The sequence below is a fragment of the Cyprinus carpio genome, chromosome B3 (assembly GCF_018340385.1).
Source record: "Cyprinus carpio isolate SPL01 chromosome B3, ASM1834038v1, whole genome shotgun sequence".
Classification (NCBI taxonomy): Eukaryota; Metazoa; Chordata; class Actinopteri; order Cypriniformes; family Cyprinidae; genus Cyprinus; species Cyprinus carpio.
Window position 1 is genome coordinate 26,740,773 of NC_056599.1, and position 22,219 is coordinate 26,762,991.

General features: G+C 36.7%; 1 protein-coding gene across 6 annotated transcripts in view; it reads left to right on the top strand.

Moving 5' to 3' along the window:
- Positions 1–22,219, top strand: part of LOC109059552 (voltage-dependent L-type calcium channel subunit beta-1-like) — a 41,909-nt gene that overhangs the window by 13,808 nt on the left and 5,882 nt on the right. The window contains exons 1-13 of one of the 6 annotated variants that reach the window (XM_042720508.1): positions 2,413–2,618; positions 8,228–8,347; positions 9,077–9,199; positions 9,398–9,534; positions 10,001–10,068; positions 11,597–11,739; positions 14,911–14,991; positions 15,097–15,155; positions 15,361–15,470; positions 15,929–15,937; positions 17,902–18,053; positions 18,345–18,440; positions 18,763–18,948. In XM_042720508.1, coding sequence (XP_042576442.1) covers positions 2,583–2,618; positions 8,228–8,347; positions 9,077–9,199; positions 9,398–9,534; positions 10,001–10,068; positions 11,597–11,739; positions 14,911–14,991; positions 15,097–15,155; positions 15,361–15,470; positions 15,929–15,937; positions 17,902–18,053; positions 18,345–18,440; positions 18,763–18,948 — 1,320 coding nt within the window. In that variant the 5' untranslated portion in view covers positions 2,413–2,582. Of the gene's footprint in view, positions 1–2,412; positions 2,619–8,227; positions 8,348–9,076; positions 9,200–9,397; positions 9,535–10,000; positions 10,069–11,596; positions 11,740–13,016; positions 13,046–14,910; positions 14,992–15,096; positions 15,156–15,360; positions 15,471–15,928; positions 15,938–17,901; positions 18,054–18,344; positions 18,441–18,762; positions 19,962–22,219 lie in introns of those variants that run through there. The other 5 variants (XM_042720504.1, XM_042720506.1, XM_042720505.1 and 2 more) reach the window with 5 other exon arrangements.

Sequence of the window (22,219 nt, forward strand, 5' to 3'; positions counted from 1 at the left end):
ACTGCGGGGGGCCCCGTGATAACCTCCCCGTGCTGAGATGCATAGTATCATGTGTCGACGATAGCCAGAGATATTGTCAAAAGCATCAAAATAGGCAATAGGCCTATTAAGACGATTTAGAATTTCCAATTAATGTAGGCCTGTTACATTCTTTTTATTATTATGCGTATTATTATTAGGTAACTTTTATTATTAAATTACATTAAATTATTGCCCCGCAATAATTTCATACCACATCATCACATGACGCGCTGTGAGGATAATTAACATTTAGGCTATTAGCTTACTCCTCATTGAAAATGTTTTTAAAAAGCTTTTTTTTTTTTTTTTTTTTTTTTAAACAGGTCTATTAATTTATACAATGAATAAGCCTATAATTAAAATGATTAACACTGCAGTCATCAATGAAAATTAAGAGCTTTATTTTTTTAAGCTTTATTTCATGCACCGATTACGTTTCTTCATGTTTTTCATTATACGGGCCACAAGAGAAATATTAAGGGAATAATTTAAGACAGTTTATTGTTATCAGCATATGTAGAAGTAGTTTCATCTCTCGTTGTCTCAGAGAATATGCGCTGTTAATGCAGCGTTAGAAAGCTCCGTCAGCATTTTTTACTTTCACTTTCATTTTCTCTATAGTGAATTGACTGACGTTCACCGGCATAACTCTTCTGCACAGTTTGTGCATTGCTTGCTTGTTGCTTGACCCCTCCCCATAATATAAAATGTTTATATGCCACATATTAAGCACTTTTTCTTCTTCTTTTTTTAGGTTTTTAATGTTTATTTTTCAATGATAAAAAAATAAAGGGGGGGGGGGGTTTAATTTCCGTAAATTTCTGCATAAATTGGGTATAAAATTTGATATGATTTTCAGTTACTTCACAACAATAGACAAACACTATTAGCTTAAGCATATAGTAGTAAGCAATGATGCATTATCATCAGTCAGGAGTCCAAACAACAAGATTGCAGGTATTAGTCAGATTCTCTCCGCTCTCGGTTCAACAAATTTTTACTATGCTGTTCACTAGAAGTAATGCCTGATTTTAACCACGCCTCAGACATGCATGTAAAAAAAATGGAAGACTAAGAATTGTTCATTGTTTGACTACAACAAATATTTTCTTGCAACTGTGTTTGATAAACACTACCAATCAAATGTTTAGGGGCAGTAATATTCTTTTAATACTCAAAAGTGACTATATTTATAAATATCTTTATAATGTAACAAAATATTTCTATTTCAAATAAAAGCTGTTCTTTTAAACTTTCTATTCATCAAAGAGTCCTGAAACATTTTCCAAACATGTTAAGCAGCACAACTGTTTCCATATTGATACTAATTATATATGTTTATTATGAGTGATTTTATCAAGGATTATGTGACACTGAAGACTGGAGTAATGATACTGAAAATACAGCTTTGACATCACAGGAATAAATGACATTTGAAAATATATTTTAAAAAACGTTTTAAATTGTACTAATATTTCACAATATACTATTTTACTGTATTTTTAATTTTTAAAACATTCAGCCTTTTTGAGCAGAAGAAATGTATTTCAAAGACATTAAAGACCTCAATCTTTTGCACAGTAGTGTTCTAAAACAGTTTAATTACAGCAGTTGAGATATACACATATATGGTGAAAATAAATATTAACTTTTTTCAGTGAAAATATTTGAAATCCGAAACCTCCCTGTTGGTAGATTTTGGAAATAGCACAAGGAAGAACAAACACTTCTGCAGGCGCACTTACTGGCCGATAATGTGAAAGTGTTCAAATACTGTCCGGTTTATCAGCCTGACCAATATATATCAGTTTATCACTATCAACACGGTCACACACAGGTGATTTTGAACTAAATGAAGCTGTTCTATTTGTGTGAGTCAACCTGACTCCTGGACAACCTGAAGTGACTGACTAAACGGATGTGTGGGATCCACCGGTAACAGACACAATGAGTCAAGTGGCCTCGTGTCAGAGAGGGGATTGTTCAAAAGGGTCTCTCACTACGTCCTCCTGCTCTTTCTTTCTTTCTTTCTTTCTTTCTTTGTCTGTTTCTGTCTTTCTGTCTCTGACGTTTACATTCCCATTCCTTCTGGCACTCACCACTCTATACCGGCGCTAAACACGAGAGAGGCTGAGAGAGAGAGAGAGATCTGCCCCTGCCTGTCACAGCTAAATTTAACCCCTCAGTCTGCAAATGTAGCACAAGTCCTGCAATTTGAACCCCCCACCCCCACACCCCAATTCTCTCACTCTCTCTCTCTTTACCCCCTTCAACTCAGAAACCAAGTACAGGTTTCAGCTGTGTGTGTGTGTGTGTGTGTGTGTGTGTGTGTGTGTGTGTGTGTGTGTCAGAATGAGCCAGGAGGGGGTGATGAGGTTAGCAGAGCAACTGGTCAATCCCTGACACACACGTATAGTCCTCTGACTAACTTTTGCAACACACACCCATCACGGTTGCACACACATTAATACAAACCCTCGTGTGACACACACACATTGTGTTCGGCGTGGATTCGGATAATTGGGTGTGACTCTGTGTTACCGTGGCAAGGAGCGAATGCCATGGAGACCAACGCACGGATTCAGAGGCCCGCAATGGTAAGAAACAACCGGAAACGTCCGTGTGAGTTTGTGTGGTGGTTAATTAAGCGTATTAATGGCTGCGTCCAAAAAATGCCTCTTACACATGGATCTTTTCTTATCCATAGGCCTTATTTGCACCTTCTCTCTACCTCTTTCTCCTTTTATTTTGTCCCTCTCTCTCTCCTTCTCTCTCTCTCATGCTGCCATTTGATTCCATTTTGGGCTGGGCAGCTGCTTAGGCCTGCTGGGTTTAAATTAGACCTCCAGCACTGCTCAGGGACCTTGCTGGTGCTGGCTGCCCTGTCACAGGGCCCTTTGCCGGGGTTTCTGTCTGGTCTTGACACCCATGGAGTGTGATTACTCAACCAAATTATATGTACCAACTAACAGTTATTCATAAAGTTGTTTTGGAACTGCATCAGATGTGATTAATTATGTTTCTTTATTATGTTCTTAAATTATAAACTTTTAAAGGATCTTTTTAAAGAACCTATTTTCGCAGGTGCTTTTTCAGGCCAGATGAGCTATTCTTAAGTGTCTTGAGCTTTAAAATGCTGTGGTGTAATATGAAAGATCAGCTGAAATGCTGAGGGAAAATAGCTCTGTATTTGGTAAAAATCAGAGTTACGATGGCTGGTTGACTGAATCGTATGTGGCACTGTAAATTGTAAAATTGTGTGGTTCGGTTGAATTTGAAAGCTGCTGATTGGCATCTTTTGTGGTTAGAAATATGAATAAAAAATGAGTAAAATGTTGTCTTTTATGTCATCAACAGGTTAAGTCTCACTGTGTTTTCACAGCAGGGTATTTGGCTTGTCAGATTTATTGCTGTAAGATATACAGTACGCCTCTAAATGTGATCTGGCATTAAATGTGTCTTTTTTTAAGTTTGATGGTCAGATTCTGTGGCATAATAAAATAGTGATTTATTGCTTGAGAGGATTGAAGATGTCTGAGTTTCTAGGATCAGGTTGAAGCAGGTTGCATATCCTAATCTTTGCTGCAGGGGTCAATGCATTCATACATGAACATTATCTGTTTGTGTGCATGTGCTTACAATTATTTGTCATGCTGTGCAATAATCTGATCCATGTAGTACTTTGGGAACAAATGAATTCAGAAGCATATGGCTTTGTTGCACATTCCCAGAAGCGACATGCATTTGTGACTCTCTCACGTTACACTCACTGAACTCTGTAAACAGTAAAAGTACGTAAACAGATCCTCATGTTATTTAAAATATTAAAAATCATTGAAAGAATGTTGTATGTTCCTCAGTTTTATTTTATCAAAGAGAGGGTTTTAAACACTCTGATGCTTATGAACCCCCAGATATAATGATACACTTGCCCCCTTTCTCAATTGTAAAAGGCAGCCATATGTGTAAAAACCCTATTTTTTATGTGAAAAATGTAACACTGTAACAATTTTTTTTTGCTCACCATTACTGGTAAATATAAACCTTGAGAGAAGCATAAAGCTATGGCTGTCAATAGATTAAAATTATTGTGATTAATCTATGATTTTAGTCTTTTGATGGTTATTTAGAAAGCAGAATAATTTTAATTCAGTTAAATGGTTTTACCTGACTTGTTGTTGTGTTTTTTACATTTCTTTTAACAAAAATATAATTCATTGTGTTTTTATAGTGCTTTTCTTGACACTTTGCTTTGCAAATTGCTTCACACATTTTTTAAGGAGGAAATCTCCTCAACCACCACCAGTGTGCAACATCCACCTTGATGTGAAAAATAGAAATATTATAAGTAAAATATTATTTGGAAAGAACTTTTACTGTATTTTCGGTCACATTTTATCTTAACTAAGATTATTTTGGTTCAATAAACTTCTAATGCTTATTAATAGTTAGTAAGGTAGTTGTTAAGTTTAGGTATTAAATTAGGGATATTGAATATATTCATGCCGAATATGTGCTTTATAAGTACTAATAAACAGCCAATATGTTAATGATAGGCGTGCATATGAACAACTAGTTAATAGTGAGAATTGGTCCCTATACTAAGATGTTATTGTACTGCTGACCATTAGAGTACTGTTAGTTAGTTTAAACCTGAAGAAGAAAAAAGGTGAAATATGAAGCGTATATAATGTATAATATGGCTGTAATGTGTCTTGAATGTTCCTGTATACTTCCATCATAAGTGCAAGTGCTGTAACCTTTAGGTTTTTTTTTTTTAAACTGAGGAGTTATTTTATGTAGTAATCTTCATTTTTGATCTTAACATATACTGAACACAGAACATTCCTTTAAACCGAAATCATATCTTATAAAAGCCTGGGAAAGGAATTGTAAGAGGAAAAACATCAGAATAATCTGCCAGTCAATTGTTGTTGATTTCATACAGAGAGGCGTAGTTGTTACAGTCGATCAGCCCACAATGTGTGTGTGGGAGACTTTTTTTCAGAGCTAGTACTAATCCTTCCTCTCCACCTCTCCCACACAGTCCTTTTCATTTCGTCCCATTTCTCGCTTTTTTCTCTCTCTATCAGCCGTCATCTTCTGGCATGTCTTTTGTTTCTTTCCTCGCTCCATGTTCCTGTCTTGTCGCCGCTTGACTAGTGCAAGTCTGACAGTGTTATTGATGTATAGTGTTCACGGCTGCTTTCTACACAGCCTGGGGAACTTTACTCGCTGGAAGACGGAAAATGTCAACTTTGTTTACGAGCTCTGCAGAGCCTAAGCTAATATTATTGTTAATACGTTGCTACTACAATGGAGCCAACTTCATAACATTTAGGCCTGTGATATTACTGTGAAGTTCTTGGTGCTGTTTGAAGAGAATGGATGTCGTAGACCTTTACTGAGGTGACCTGGTACCGACCTTGAAAACTGCCAAGCACATAGGCGGCTGACAGTTACACAAAACAGGGCCGAGGTGCAAATACCAGAATTAAAATGCGGTGAGAGATTGCATGAAGCATCTTAAAGGGATAGTTCACCCAAAAATGAAAATTCTGTTGTTAATTACTCACCCTCATGTCGTGCCAAACCCATAAGACCTTTGTTCATCTTTGAAACACAAATTAAGATATTTCTGATTAAATCTGAGAGCTTTCTGACCCTGCATAGACAGCAATGCAACTGACAAGTTCAAGGCACAGAAAGGTAGTAAGGTTATCATTAAAATAGTCCATATGACATCAGTGGTTCAACCTTAATTTCATGAAGCTACGAGAATACTTTTTGTACTATCCCTTTAAGTGCACAAAAATGAGCAAATGAATGAAATCTGGGGTTATTTCAGTTGCAATTAGGTAGTTAAAGTGTGCTATAAATTTAGGAATTAAATGAAAGGTTTTAAATTCCTTGTATATATTTAGTTTGATATAAATTTAGGAATTAAATGAAAGGTTTTAAATTCCTTAATACCCTAAATACATTTTAATTCCCTGAATCTCTTTTATTGCTCAGCATTTGTGCCTTTAGTTAATTAATTGCTCTTTTCTGTTGATACTGTATTGTAATCAATAATGGTCTTTTTATTTGAAATCTCTTTCCTTCAGCTGATTTACAGTACATTGCTCAGCACTGTGCCTGAAGTTTTTTTTTGTATTTTATTTTTCAAATCTGAAACGGTGAAATAACCATATTTTGGAGACAGATTAGTACTAAGGGTTAGGATATTGTATTTTCAACTTGCTGTTTATTAAAACAATAGACGTCTATGGAATTGTGAATTGTGGCCCTTTTAAACAGCTCAGTAAACGTTTGTGTGTGTCAGGTTCCCTACATTTTAAGCATAAAATTTCCCAACAAGGATCGTAAAACCTGAAAACACTTACATTGTGGGACCAGCCAACAGGTCCACTGTGGTTTTATTTAATAAACATACAGAATATGATCACTCAGAACGGGTTTGGTTTAGGGTTTGAAGCTAGAAATATCATTAGGTCAGTATAGATGTCAGTGGAAAACCCCTACCAGGATAGAAAAACGTGTTTGTGTGATTTGTTTCTGCCAGGATTTGGATTCAGCCCACTTTATGACCGCTGTACTAAAAATTACAAACATAACATCTCTGCTGTAAAAGTGATGGTCTAGCAGGCAAAGTGTGTGTGTTCAATCTGTTGCTGCATAGCGAAGCCGTTGATATTTAACGTGTGTGCTGGGTTCCTGTGACCCTCTGTTTCACAATGAATAATTTAACATCATTGCATATGGCATATGTCAGCCTGACACATTCTCATTTCTATTTAAAACACACATGCACACACACATACTCACAAATATGTGACAAACCTAATGCACTCATGTTCACACACGCAAAGCGCATCCATCCAATGAGTCATTCTTGCAGCTGTCCGCACGCCGTCCACACCTCCCACGAATAAGAGTCCGCTCGACACCTGAAACATAGACAGGGAAGTGAGAGGAAAGTAGGGAAAAATGCGATGAGAGGAGTGGGAGGCTTATATAAAGGTTCTAAACACCGTTCTGTACTGTGAAAGTCAATGCCACAACGATTTGTGTATGTGTTTTTTTTCTGCTTTTAGTATCTTCGTGAACTTACCCAGACTCTAAAGAAAGGACAAATCAATACAGACATATGTGTGTTTCTTCAGCTGGCGCTGTAGACTAACATTTAGCAGTGTGTATACAAGCATTTAATCATAATCTCAAATTATATATTGTGCTTGATAGCATTTTGAAGTGAAAATGATGATGATGATGGAAATAAAATTAGTCTGCATACAGGTGATATTCACTTTTTTAACCACATTTTCTCATGTCATATTTCATCTTAAGATCTTTTTTCACCTTGGTAACACTAACACTCATAACACATTCGATAACACTTTATTATTTGCCAATTTGTTAATCGTGATGGGAGTGACACGTGTAATTTAGTGTAAAAATTGGTGGTATTAATTTTACATATCAGAAGTATCAAGAATTTTACATTTAAATTATCGTTTTTTTTATTTTAATGATTTAATTAATTATTTATATTCACCTGTACCTTATGATGTATTTAAATGGTTAAACAGTAAAATCTATACAAATGAAAAGCAAAAGAACAAAAAAAAAATAGCGTGAATAAAGGATAAAGGCTTGATGAAACTTGATTATCATATTGTAGTAACATGACCTTAATATAACAAAAATAAAATAAGAATCAACCCCTGGGACAAACAAGTTCTTGTAGTTGAGGACACACCAGTATCTTGAATGTTTGTTTACATCCTTGCACATACACAAACTGTAAGAATCATGGGAAGCTCATTTCCTTTGATTCAGCTGCTCTAAACATTTGTTTCTTTCTGTTTTGCTCCTCTCATATTCTTAGAAACTCTTCTCTCGTGTTTGTACTGTACCTTCTGCTCCCTTTCACTTCCTCCCACACTGTTCCTGCCCTCTCCTTCAGCCTGTTCTTCATTCACAAATTGTTTGCACGTCATATGATAACTCACTGTGTGGTCATTTGTGCCACTTCTCTTCTGGCCTGGTGGAAGAAGTGATGTAGAATTGTTATTGTGTGTGATTTTTAGATAAGGAATACTAATTGAAAAAAAGCTTTTCAAACACTGTGCCAAAGGCTGTTAACACAGAGTCACGCTCCGTCCCTGCCTCCCTCTCACTCCCCCTCTCTGTTCTCTGGCAGGGCTCAGCAGACTCCTACACCAGTCGTCCTTCAGACTCTGACGTGTCTCTGGAGGAGGACCCTGAGGCTCTCAGGAAAGAAGCCGATAGACAAGCTCTCGCCACGCTAGAGAAGGCTAAGGTGTCTTACTTTTTCCATGTTCTGTTCCAGTGTCTTTCAATTTCTCATTGGTCTGTTATTCAGACTCTGCTCTGAATGAAGATAATAGACCTGATTGTTAGAAGAAAATCTTTTTTGAGAGGCTGAACCCATGAAAAAAACCTGTATGATTAACTAGATTTATGGAAATATTAGTGCTTTATAAATGTTACTGCACAAGGCAGCAAAAAAAGTGTGAAAGTTTGTTAAAGTTACGTTTTGTTTTAGCATTGAATTTAGAATTCAGTATCCAGTATTATGATTATGTCATCACTGTTAGCTGTCATTTTTAATGGCACTCTGTTGATCAGTCAGTCCATCTGTAAGTTAATTGGGCATTTAAAAACTAAAATGAATTTAAATAATAACAAAAACACAAAGTGTGCTTAAACTTTATGAGGGAATGGTTATTTTGTGGTCCCACACCTGGGTAAATGATTTGGCTGTAATGAATTAACAACTTAATCAAACGTGTTGCTTGCTGCTCCACTGGGATATGAGTTCAGAAGCATTATACTGTTCTGCAGTATTATTCCATCCTCTTGACTATATATACAAGATCACTTCCATGTGTTAGCTGTAAAACCGATCACATGACCATGGTTCTTTCTTCCACTCTGAAGTGTTTCACTGGAGCTCTCTTTCTTTTGAAACAGTTCTCTCTGTTTTAATTCTCCACATTTATCTCTCTCATCCCTTTTCTCTCTTAAGACCAAGCCAGTAGCGTTTGCTGTGAGGACTAACGTTGGCTATAACCCAGGCCCTAATGATGATGTACCTGTTCAGGGCATGGCTATCTCTTTCGAACCCAAAGACTTCCTGCATATCAAAGAGGTCAGACGGCCATATTTCCCTTTAAAAGTGTTGGTGTAATCTGATATATAATGTGATCCTTCAACAATATATAGATCTTCAGTATGATGATGTACATGTAATCATATGGACGGTAACTGTACCTTTGGCTTACATGATTCAAAAGCTATTAAGCGGAAAGTGTTCACTTGTGCATTTTCTGTGTTTTTCTGTTAACAGAAATATAATAATGACTGGTGGATTGGGCGTTTGGTGAAAGAAGGGTGTGAGGTGGGGTTTATCCCTAGTCCGGTGAAGCTTGAGAGCACCCGTCAATTACAAGAACAGAGAATGAGGCAGAACCGCCTTAGCTCCAGGTAACAGCCAATCAAACAAGCCTATATCTGCTGCATTATGATGTTTTTGCTGTGTGAAACACACACATACTCCATGCATTATTAGCTACTCCTCCATTCAGAAGTTGGTGGTCAGTCATGATTGTTTTTGAAAGAAATTAATATTTGTATTAAGCAAAGATGCATTAAATTGATTTCAAGTGACAGCAAAGACATTTATGATGTTAAAAACGATTTCAAATAAATGGTGTTCTTTTAAACGTTCTATTAATTAAAGAATCTTGAACAAAATATATCTCAGTTTCCATATATGTATTAAACAGCACATGGATAAATTATAAATGCCTCGGTGAGCATTAGAGACTTCTTTCAAAAATATGTTAATTATTTACAGAATCATTTTGCTTACTAGCTACTTCTCCATTCAGAAGTTGGTGGTCTTTGTTGTCTTAACTACTTTCCATTGGTCTCTCTATCTGTTTACTAGTAAGTCCGGTGGAAGCTCTAGTCTGGATGTTGCCACAGGTGCCCGGAGGCCCACTCCACCTGGAACAGGTATGATCAGACAGTGATGCTGTGAAGTTTTTGTTCTGCTGTGATGGGTTATGAAATCCCTCCAAACACACACACATACAGAACATAAACCCATTACTTTCACCCTGGGTAATCACTGAACACAATGAGAGTTAGAGCGCCGTTTTAGGACCCCCTCTGCCATTCTCCTGTCCTTCTTATCACTCACTCTTCTAGTCCTCAAGTATTTTCTGTTGGGTTTTTTTTCTCTTCCTTTTCCCTGTCATCATCATCTGTGATTGTTGTTCCAAATCTTTCTTACACTGAGCTACCTGTGATTTATGCGATCCGTCATGGCTGTGTCAGCTCTGGGAGTTTGATTAATTTGTAATCAGGGGCATTTTCTCAGGAGGCAAGTGAGATCCTTAATATAATTTAACAAAAAACAATAAAAGTACAAAAAACAAAAACAGTACCCAAAGATATGGTTCATTTTTTAATAAGGGTATTTAGATCGTTGGTATAATTGAACAAAAAACGATTGATAATCAAAAATATTAAAACTTACTCTGTAGAATTTGGTTGTCAGAAGTTCACTGTAAAATATAATCAATTTATAACTTACTTAAAATCGTATATTATATAAAATATATATTAATATATCAATGTACTAAAATTTGTGTTGTACATTGAAATGTATTGATAACAACCATAACAATGCAGCTGAAAAAACAGAAAGCCACATGATGAATCAGAGTTCTTTTTAAGTGGCCTATCTATAGAAAGTTCATCGTAAGTAGTGTATGCATGACACTAAAAAAATGCAATAATGTACAAAATAAGAAGAAACAAAATTATCTTAAATATTATATTAAATATAATCATGTTGTGTCACCCAGGGATATCTTGGAAGGTTCTTTTACGGTTTTTCACCCTAAATTATGTGGTATTTCATAGTTTTCATCTAAAAAAAACATACTTTTGATTTCACAGTAAAATTACTTTTAATGCAATGTTGAAACATTTACAGTTTCTCACAGTATATAGTGAGGTAACTTACTGTAGCTGACATGTTTTTTTGTGAATATTACAAACGTTTTACAGTGTAAAGTTATTGTTTTAGAGTCGGTGTAAAAAACAAACAAACTAGATTTTAATGTGCATTCTTTTAATAAACAATTAAATGAAAAAATATATAATATTTTTTGCTTGTTGTTAGTGTAGGGTAAATAATATTTCTTTAACCCGTAAACCATAAACATCAAATAAAACTGGAACAAGCATTTAAAATAAATTTAAAAGCCCCAGCTCACACCATAAGATTTGTTTGCATTTCTTGAAAAGGTCATTTCTTTTTTAATTTTGCTTGTCCTTTTTAAGACACCTTCTGTGTTCTCATCACTTTCTGACTCAGTGAAGTCTATACATCATGCTGCTGTTCTTCCTGTCTTCCTCCTCTCATTTTCTGTCCGTTACCCTTGTTTCCTTCTCTATTTCTCTCTTCCACCCCCCATCCTCTCTTGTTCTATCGTTTCATTAAAACCCATCCACCTCCCAAATGGTCCCCTAGCTGACTTGTCCTCTGGGCTTTATGACGATTCGGATTCAGAAGTTGAGGAGGTGGAGCCTGCCAACACCCGAGACCAAAAGGGTGTGGGCGGAAGTGTCACCTCCCCTCAAGGCAACCTACCCCGCCTCCCTTTCTTTAAGAAGGTAACCCTGGTGATAACCCCAGAATGCATCAGGAGACAGCCTCCTTCAGATGTGACTAACAATCAGACTCATTCCTAACTAAGCACCTTTTGTGCCTTTGAAACATTAGGGGAGTCTTTGCTTTAAATATATGAAAAAATATTTGAAATACATTTATTTCATGCTAAGTATACTACAGATACATTTACATATTTATGTACTTAAAACAAATACCCTGCAGTTGTACTTTGAATCTACTTAAACTGCTATACTTAAAGTTTGCTTAATGCACTTTAATTGTGCGGATGTAGTGCTGAAGTCCAACTAAAGATATACTGAAGTATATTTGATTGTGCTAAAGTGGAAATATATTGCAAGTGTACTTCAGGTACACTTCAAATATCTTGCCTTTAAACACATTTAAGGCTTAATATTAAGAAATGTGCATTGTGCACAAGTAGTGCTCCAAATAAAGTTTAATTATAACTGTGTATATTAGTTTGTCTTGAGCGATATTTCAGTAAATATGTTAATAGATTTGAATTATACTTAGTATGAAATAAATGTATTTTTAATATAAATACTCTTTTACTGGGGTAGTTAATTTAGGGTCATCATTTACTCACCCTGTATGATTATTTGCAAGAATAAATGTATGTATTTGTACAGACACAATACTTTTTACATTTTCAATTGCTCCCCTACCAACCTATAACAGACTGCTTTAGAAGAAATATAATTTAATAACTGGTGTAATACTTTTGTGTTGTTATTGTTATTTGCAGAACATCACCAGAGAAGACATTTATTGGCAAATAATATTGTAAATTTTAGTCTTTTCACACAAAGCTATCATAGAGCGTAGTGAATAAATCATATGGGCTACTTTTATGGTCTTTCAATGATGCTCTCTGTGATTTTCTCACATCCTTTTGTGTTTCATGGATGAGAGCAAGTCCTACATGTTTAGAACCACATGAGGGTGAATAAATAATGTGTGGGTGAATAAATAATGGTTGGTATGTGATTATGGTTTCTGTATTTTTGTTTTTTGGTTTTGTGATCGTGTTAATGTTTTGATGATTTTAGAATTTTACTACACATCAACCTGGATGATTAATCAGGAAAGCTTATCTAATACCTTAGTGGTTCCATCTTGTCTTCATTTGGCCACCTCTGATTTGTTGATTCATTCTCTCCCAGCATCCTAAATGTTTTAACAATTTGTCACTAACAAGCTTCTGTTTGTTTGCTTGCTTGCTCTCTCTCTCTTGCTGTGTGTGCGTGTGGAATGATAGGTGGGCCTGCCAAACAGAAACAGAAATCGGTGAGTCATAGCAACAACAAACTTTCTTTGTGTTTCTGTCTTTGTACTTATGAAGATATCTTAAGGCTATTGTCATCAGCTGAGCATGTACATACAGTATATTTCAGAAAAGACAAATGAATTTTCTTCTAGGCTAGTTTGCTTCTATAAAGGATCGGATGTGAATTTTTGTGGTATACAGACAGGATTTCTGTACCAGTCCTGTTTACCAAAAAATAGTTCAGAAAGGAAGGAACTGTCAGGGTTTATTAGCTCTACAGGACACGTACATATTCAGATTGAATTGAGAAATGAATGAATCTGGCCCATGTGTCCACCCACACGTGTGGACACATGGGGAGTCTGCCAGCCTCTTGCACATGCACACACGATGAGGCAGAAACACCCTGACAGGTTTCCACGGTTTCCGTTTCCATTATGGGTCTGTGACATCGAGAGTAGCCCACGCTTGTTACTGCTGTCACAATGGCTACCGTCACACAATCACACATGCACACATGCACAGACGCCCGACTGGAGGAATTAGAGTTGAAAATGATGACGTTAGATTGTAGATGTATTACTTTTAGCTACCCATCTGAAACTTTTGGTCAGTTATGCATTATTATATAACGGGACCAGAGGAGTGGGCGGAGCCACAGCAAATGGGGAGCAAAAGATCTCTGTCTCTGTTTTTCACACGCACACACACACACACACACACACACACACACAAGAGGTCTTATCTTAGATTAAAGTGATGGTCTGTCTGAGGAGGAAAGAGAAGCTAAGCATCCTAAAAAATATATATTTTAAATAAACATAGTATGTAAAATGTTTTAATTAACTGGTGTTTTATTCAGTTCTGCATATAATGTATTAAGATATATTTTATTAGAAATGTATTTTCAGATTCCAACTTCTTAAAAAAGCAAGTGAAATGAGGAGCCATTCACATGATGTGGAAATAAACACAGTATATTAATTCTAAAGCCAATTTTGTCATATCTATTAAATGATTTGTTCATCTACAAGCTAATGTCTTTGTTAAAAAACTAAATAATTATAAAATTTTTATATATATATATATATATATATATATATATATATATATATATATATATATATATATATATATAATATTAAATGGTTAATTCATTTTAATAAGTAAACCACCTATATTATTATAATTTCACTCTTTTTAAAAAACATTGACAGCCATAACTTTTATTATTTTAACTTATGTGTATGTGTGTGTGTACAGTGTGTATGTATATATACATGTAGTATATGTATGTATATATATATATATATGTATATGTATGTGTGTGTATATATATATATATATATATATATATATATATATATATATATATATATATATATATATATATATATATATATATATATAATAACACACATAATTATATTAATAATAATCATTAATTTAATTAAATTTGTAAATCTACATTATATATAAAGACCATTTTAAGATATAAGGAAGATATTGGCTGTGTATATAAGCATATGTTTTAAAATACATGACTGAAATCATAAGAAATCATGTTTTGATTGATATAAATTTACACTAAATTCATTTATTAGCCTATAATAAAAATATATTTATTTAATTCATCAGCTACCCAGAAAATTTCTTTATGGACCGTCATTGCTCAGAATATCAGAGAGGATTAGAGAGGAAAAACAAAGAAGAAAGCGGTTAAAAAACCCTTTGAAGCAGCAGTGAAGCATAAGTTGAAGAAAAAGACACTTTAACACATGGGTGTGAATGCTGTTTTTAAATCCATATGTTTGATGTCAGTTTTGGCAAATGTATGTATCATGATTTCACTAAAGAGGTTTTATTTTGTATGTTGAACTTTCAGATGGAACATGTTCCTCCTTATGATGTGGTGCCTTCCATGAGACCCATTATTTTGGTGGGACCATCCCTTAAAGGCTACGAGGCAAGACAGTATATCTCTGTCAAAAAAATGTCTATTAAAAATTTTAGACATGTTCTTCATCTTGCTCAGTTTTGTGTGTGTGTGTGTGTGTGTTTATCGTTGCAGGTGACAGATATGATGCAGAAAGCTCTCTTTGATTTTCTAAAACACAAATTCGAAGGCAGGTGGGTACCAAAATATACATGTCATGGTCATAATAAAGATTTAAAAAAGAAAATAGTTCATCGTTTTTAAATTTGGCAGGATTTATGCTGTTAAAGAAGCTGTTAATATAAATGGCAAAGTTCTGTGTAGATTATTAACGCTGGAAATATCACAATATGCTCATGCTATAATTGGCATTCTATGGTTATGGCTTGTTTGTTCCAGAATATCCATCACCAGGGTGACAGCAGACATCTCACTTGCCAAACGTTCCGTCCTAAACAACCCCAGCAAACACACGATCATCGAGCGCTCCAGCACCAGATCCAGTCTGGGTATGAAACTCATGCACACACTGCTGCTGAAAGAGCTCCCTCACGTGGTCAGAAAGCCAAGGGAGGTTGAACATGTGGTTTAACAACACGCTGAGTGACCAAAATAACAAATGTTCTGAACCAAGCAAATTTCAAACGACAGAGCTATTCACATCGAGAGCAAGACAAATAGCCTGTGTGTTGGGATGAATGAAATGCAAATTCATTCTGATTTTGTAGACAAAATCAGTTTTTTTTGTTTTGCAAATATGTGCTCCAAATTCGTTTGCCAAGCCCTGTCAGTTTTCAGTAGTGTACAGTAGTACACATTCTTTCTGTTTCCTGAACATTTTTCTAGGTGTTTCCTCCTCTTGCTCTGTTACGTCATGTCTGATCTGCCTTTTTTCTCTTTTTCATCTTGCTTTCTCCTGACACTCCTTCCCACCACACATTTCCTCCTCTCTTTCTCTTCACCTCAGACGTACTGGGTACGTATCTTATCATCCCACCCTTTTCCCCTTTGCGGCAATCCATCTGTCACTTCATTCATGTCCTCATCCATTCGTCCATCTGTCCCTGTACTAAACCCTCTTTCTTGAGTTTGGAGTGAACAGTCTTAATTCTTTGGCACAGTTGTGGTGTTTTTAATTAAAAAAGCACTAACTATTAACTAAGCTATATACTATAACACTACTGTATCACTAAACTGTAACACTAACACTATTAACTAAAAAAGAACACTACTAACTTATCAACATTTTTCAAACTGTTTTGAAAACACTGTAGCTTTTCCAATAACAAGCTATTGTTGCCAACACATGGCAGTGTAAAGTAGTGGTGTAGTCCCCCCTCCCCCCATTATATTGCACACAATATCAATACTTTTATTCTGCAGAGGTGCATTATATTTATCAAAAGTGACAGTATACTGAACTTTCTATTCATCATATCCTGAACAAAAAAAAGTATCATGGTTTCCACAAAAAAATATATTAAGCAGCACAACTGTTTTCAACATTGATAATGTTAATTAATGTTTCTTGAGCATCAAATCAGAATATTAGAATGATTCCTGAAGGATCATGTGACACTGAAGACTGGGGTAATGATACTGAAAATTCAGGAATAAATTACACTTTAAAATATATTACAATAGAAAACAGTTATATTGTAATAATATTTCACATTATTACCGTTTTACTGAATTTATAATCAAATAAATGCAGTTTTGGTAAACATAGGAGACTTCATTCAAAAACATTAGTTTATATGTAAATGAAGTGATAGTTAGATATGATAACATTTGACCAGAAAAGTATATTTTCATTATGTGTGCAGAGTGTTCAGATTGCGCTGTACTCTCTGAGGAATCCAGGTGTCCCTCTCATGGTGTATGAGCTTAGGGACCAGTTAAACACTGTTGTTTATCACAATGTTTTTCATTCTGTCCTATTTATTAAGGTGTTTTGTAGTTAGGAAGTTAGTAGTACTTAGTTTGGTGTGTATTTATGTTTTAATGTTTTAAAGATATGGTCACCCTAATTGAGATCTTCATTGTTTTGTTCAGGAAAACATTGTTCTGATTTCATTGTAGTAAAATGTGTAATAGGTTAGTTTTAAAGATAATGCCCCTTAAATAGCTTCAAAGTAATGCAACTACATTTTATGACTTTTTTTTTTTTTTAAATGTTAACTTGACTAAAAAGTAGGATGGTTTCTGCTTTTTTAAATTAACTGAATGCATAGATTCTGACTCACTGTAAGAAGTGTGATGCCACTTCTCATATAGCAGTTCACACCCACATACGCAAACACACATACTGACCTACATAACTGCAGCTTTCTACAGACTTCCATGGATCAATGCAGAAAGCTGCACACAGCATGTAAGCAGTCTTCTGCAGACTACCGTCATACTGTTCAGCGTTCCATTTACTTAAAGTTAAATGGAACTAAACTAGCACCTGAGCACACGCTCAAACATGCATATATTTGAGCAGACCATAATAACTCCCACATGCATGATATATACTAACATAGGTTTGAGTATGAAATCAAACTGTGAGGTAAGTCTTTCTGATATTCATCTTGTTTATTACAACTTTAGTTGTGTTTATGTGTGCACTCAGTATTCTCTGCTATACACTGCAAAAAAAATAAAGTGCCATCTACAGTATGGCTAAATTAAATGAAAATACTAGTGGAAAATCTGTTTGTTTGTTTTTCTCGGTTATTTTTATGATCCATTTAGGATGTTTTGATATTTTTATTAGAAAACAAGACAAGATACAAATTTTAGAATATTAATTTTGCATTGTATAAATGAACTTTGGTTAGCAAATATGTGCAATAGACGAACACTAAGTGGAGATTTCTGTGCTTGGATGTAGTTATATATTGTATATCCAATAATAATAAAATATTCTTAAAAAAAATTTCTTTTATCTGGCAGCTGAGGTACAGAGTGAAATCGAGAGAATCTTTGAGCTGGCCCGGACGCTCCAGTTAGTGGCTCTGGATGCCGACACAATCAACCATCCTTCTCAGTTAGCCAAGACGTCACTGGCACCTATCATAGTCTACATCAAGATTGCCTCTCCAAAGGTACACATTACCGTTCAAACGTTTGCGGTCGGTGTGATTTCTGTTTTTAAAAAAGTCTCTTATGCTCACAATGGTTGCATTTTATATAAAACTTTACTAATCCAAAAGTTAGTCCATATTTGACCCAAAGTTGAGATAAAACAACTCAGCATTTTTTTAAACCGGTTTCAATACATTTGCCTCAAAAGTATGCTTTTGTTTTGGTTAAAACATTTCAGTGTGAACATCATAATGTATTTGAACATGTTTATTGGATGTATATTTGTGTTTCTGTGTCTCCCTCGCGATCAGGTGTTGCAGAGGCTGATAAAGTCCAGGGGTAAATCTCAGGCCAAACATCTCAACGTCCAAATGGTGGCGGCTGATAAACTTGCACAGTGTCCTCCAGTGAGAATATGACTTTTGATTTCTACTGATTAACATTTATGTACACTTTTAGATTTGTAAAAATTGCTTTTGGTTTTAATGTGATTGGAGAGTTGTGAAAGCTGCGCTAAGCTTTTTGCTCGAGTTTAATACCTAAGATGCATTTGCTCTTCTTTTTCATTTCCTTCTTTATTCTTTGTTTCTTAGGCACATACAGGATTTTTTTTTTTTATTTGGGTGCTCATAGATTTAATCTTGTCTAGTCATATGCAGAGTTATTGTCTCCAACATGTAGAGTGCATGTCTGCTTTCTTTTTAGAGCACATCCTTTTTTCTTTTTCAGGAGCTTTTTGATATAATATTAGATGAGAATCAGCTGGAGGATGCATGTGAACACCTGGCTGAATACCTGGAGGCCTACTGGAAGGCTACACACCCTCCGAGCAGCAACCCACCCAACCCTCTGCTCAATCGCACCATGGCCACGGCCGCCCTGGCAGCTTCGCCCGAACCCGTCTCCAACCTGCAGGTACAGGTGCTCACTTCCCTGCGTCGCAACTTGGAGCTCTTCGATGGCTCCCCTGCTACAGGGCAAGGGCAACAAGAAGAAGAACACGCCCTCTAAAGACAGGGCCAGGATTACAATGGGATATTGAAGGGTCCCGTACCCATCTCCCAATCACAGAAAAGTAACTGCTCAAGAGATAGAAATGCCCGACTGTAATTCTGTTGTCTGTCTCTGCTCCTCTCCTTTGACTGAACTCTCAATGATAAAAATAATGCAACAAACATACACACGATCACAATATCCCATACGTGGTCAACATAATCATAAGTCATCCACAGTCCACACAGTGTCCCCTCATTTGAAACACCTGCAGTGTCCTCTTGCTGTCTGAGAAATGTAGTTCAGATCGCTATCCTCTTCCTGGCTGCCATGGCACCAGCTCTGAAAAAAGCACTCATGTCCATTGAGCTATTAACACTGAGTCAAAATTCTAACAGAAGCTTGTGTATGTGCATTGATGCCAGTGTTGTTTACCCAAGTTACACAAAAGTGTGTGTCTGCATGCAGAAGTGAGAGACGGCGAGTGCAAAAGTGAGTCAGTGAGGGAGACAGAGGATAGATCAGTGCCTGTGTCTCAGTGCGTTTTTGCAACTATCTCACTGCAAACTGAACAAGAAAAAATGAGCATTCATCTGCTCAGTCTTCACCATTACACGGTTGTCTAGGAGACCAAAGTTACGTAGCTTTGAGATGAATAAAAGTCAGTTTATCCTCATATAGCAGGGATGGGCAACTTTGATAGTGACGAGAGCCAGCATTTTTTCTCCTTTGTACCAAGGGGCCAGATTACTAATCCACGTCCACACATCTTTTACACCATCTTACTCAATTTCCTTTTTATTGAAGGAAATTAAAATATAACTAATTTCATTTGTTTTTAAATATTTAATTAACTATAAAACTTGTGCAGTTATGCTAATTCAGAAGGAAAACTTAGTTGTCAGTGGACAGAAATATTACCCCAACAACCCACTTGTGCAGTTATGCTAATTCAGAAGGAAAACTTGCAACAAACAAATGTACAGAGGTCCTTTTTTTATTAATGGCCTACAGTACATTCTCAAAACAACATAAGAAGACATTTAAAAAGGGCTTATTAAAAAATCCAAATGGTACCTTAAAATAACCTGGTATCTGCAGAATTTTTAAAATCAAATTTAAGACCTTTAAAGACCTTTTTAAGATCTGCACTTCACATTTCAGTCTTTAAACAATTTTTAAGAAAAGGGATGATTCAAAAGTATTAATTATTATATTAATTTAAACAATTGTTATAATGCATTAGCTTTTTGTCAATCCACTGGTTCACAGTTAAAAATATGTAGCAAAAATAGCAGATGGGCTTATTGAAAAAGCAAATTCGTTCACTGCCAGCAAGTTTCACTCTCGGAACTGCAGAAATATAGCGGTTTCCCTGGTAACTGGGGTACACAAAGCTGATTTGCAGCGCTTTTGAAGTTTGTCTTATAAATCCATACAGCAATTAATGGCTGTTTCTCAATATGCGTTCTTTAGCGATCTTGTGTCCTTGTGTTCTCGCTCTACGTCATCATTAACCGTCGAAGTTCAATTCCAATTCTCAAGAAAGCAAGTACAGAGGACGCATGAAAGTTCACGGATGTGTTCTTGATATCGAGGATGCATCGAGTGCAGACTTGAGAGAATCGAGCCGTTAGAAATCACAGAAGAGGCTGCGGGCGGCCGGTGTACGGAAGCCTGCAATCTTTAAACTCGCTCTCGCAAATACTTGACGGCTCTCGAAAGTAAACATTTATCATTTTCTTTCAAACAATTGCTCGGTATCTCACTATGGGAAATGCCCCAGGCATTATAGACTATGGAAGCACCAATTACACCACATCTGTCCAAAGGACGGACCAATCACAGCTCATGACAAGGAGCCCACCCCCTCCCTATATGTATGGCTGTGATCCCCGGAAATGGCATTCCTGTTTTCTTCCCTGTGAAGAGTTTCCTTTAGCACCTGTTCTGCGCTGCTTCAGTTCACAAACGTACCATCAAGGTAGACATTGCCGAACACAGTGCAGTTAAATTCTGTTGTGGATTTTCTCTACTCGTTACTGAGTTTTTTCCAGCTAACGCGTTTAGGCGAGCTAAGATTATTCTACTCACCATGTTGGGGTCCAAGGCCGCAGGGGAAAAATGTGGCGTCGACGGTGGTGGATTGTGACCTAGTGGAAATTTGTAAGCCTCGCTCCTCGCGTGTTCAGCAGGTGCATGGAGACCGCGTTATCACTGCTGAGACACAAGGGGCTCAGAATATCTGCTTATTTGGACGATTATCTGTTATGCGCTCACTCGCAGGAGAGCGCGGAACGGAACACGGAGATGCTCACGTCTCATCTAATGAGTCTGGGGTTCAGAATCAACTATGCCAAAAGCCAGCTGATTCCATCTCAGGAGATAGAGTGTCTGGGCTTATGAATAGACTCTGTGGCATACCACATTGGAAAGGAGGATAATGGCGTTTTATCAGTGCCTGGACCAGTTTCACAAGGGAAATTTGGTATCGTTCAGGACCTGTCGCCGCCTTTTGGGCATGATGGCTTCGTCACTGTCCGTGGTCCCACTAGGTTTGATGAAAATGAGACTTCCAGCGATGGGATTGTTGGTTTGTTAATTGTCCGTGGTTACGTTGGGTTTGATGTAATTGTGATTCTGATTCTGCTTGGGGGGCGTGTCTCTGAGAAAAGTGATGACAACGAATGCATCTCTGTCGGGCTGGGGGGCTGTTTTTCAGGGCAGATCGGTAAATGGTCGCTGGATGCCCCAGCATCGCAAACTTCACATAAATATGTTGGAGTTGATGGCAGTCTTTCTGGCCCTGAAACATTTCTCTGGAAGGGTTTCATGTTCTGGTCAGGACAGACAACACAACGGTGGTGGCATATATCAATCGGCAATGGGGAACGCGTTCGTTACAATTGCACAATCTAGCGCGCAAACTGATTGTCTGGGGCGCAGCGCACTTCAGCTCACTGCGCGCAATGCACGTACCAGGAGTCCTGAATGTAGGGGCGGATCTCCTGTCAAGGGGCAACCCGTTATACGGAGAATGGGTGCTCCACCCGCAGGTGATGGATCAGATATCTTCGCCGTAGATCTCTTCGCCTCGCAGGCAAATGCAAAGCGTCCGCTGTATTTCTCTCTCAGGGACGAAAACGTGTTGCTTTACGCATTCCCTCCACTGAGTCTAATTTCTCCCACCCTT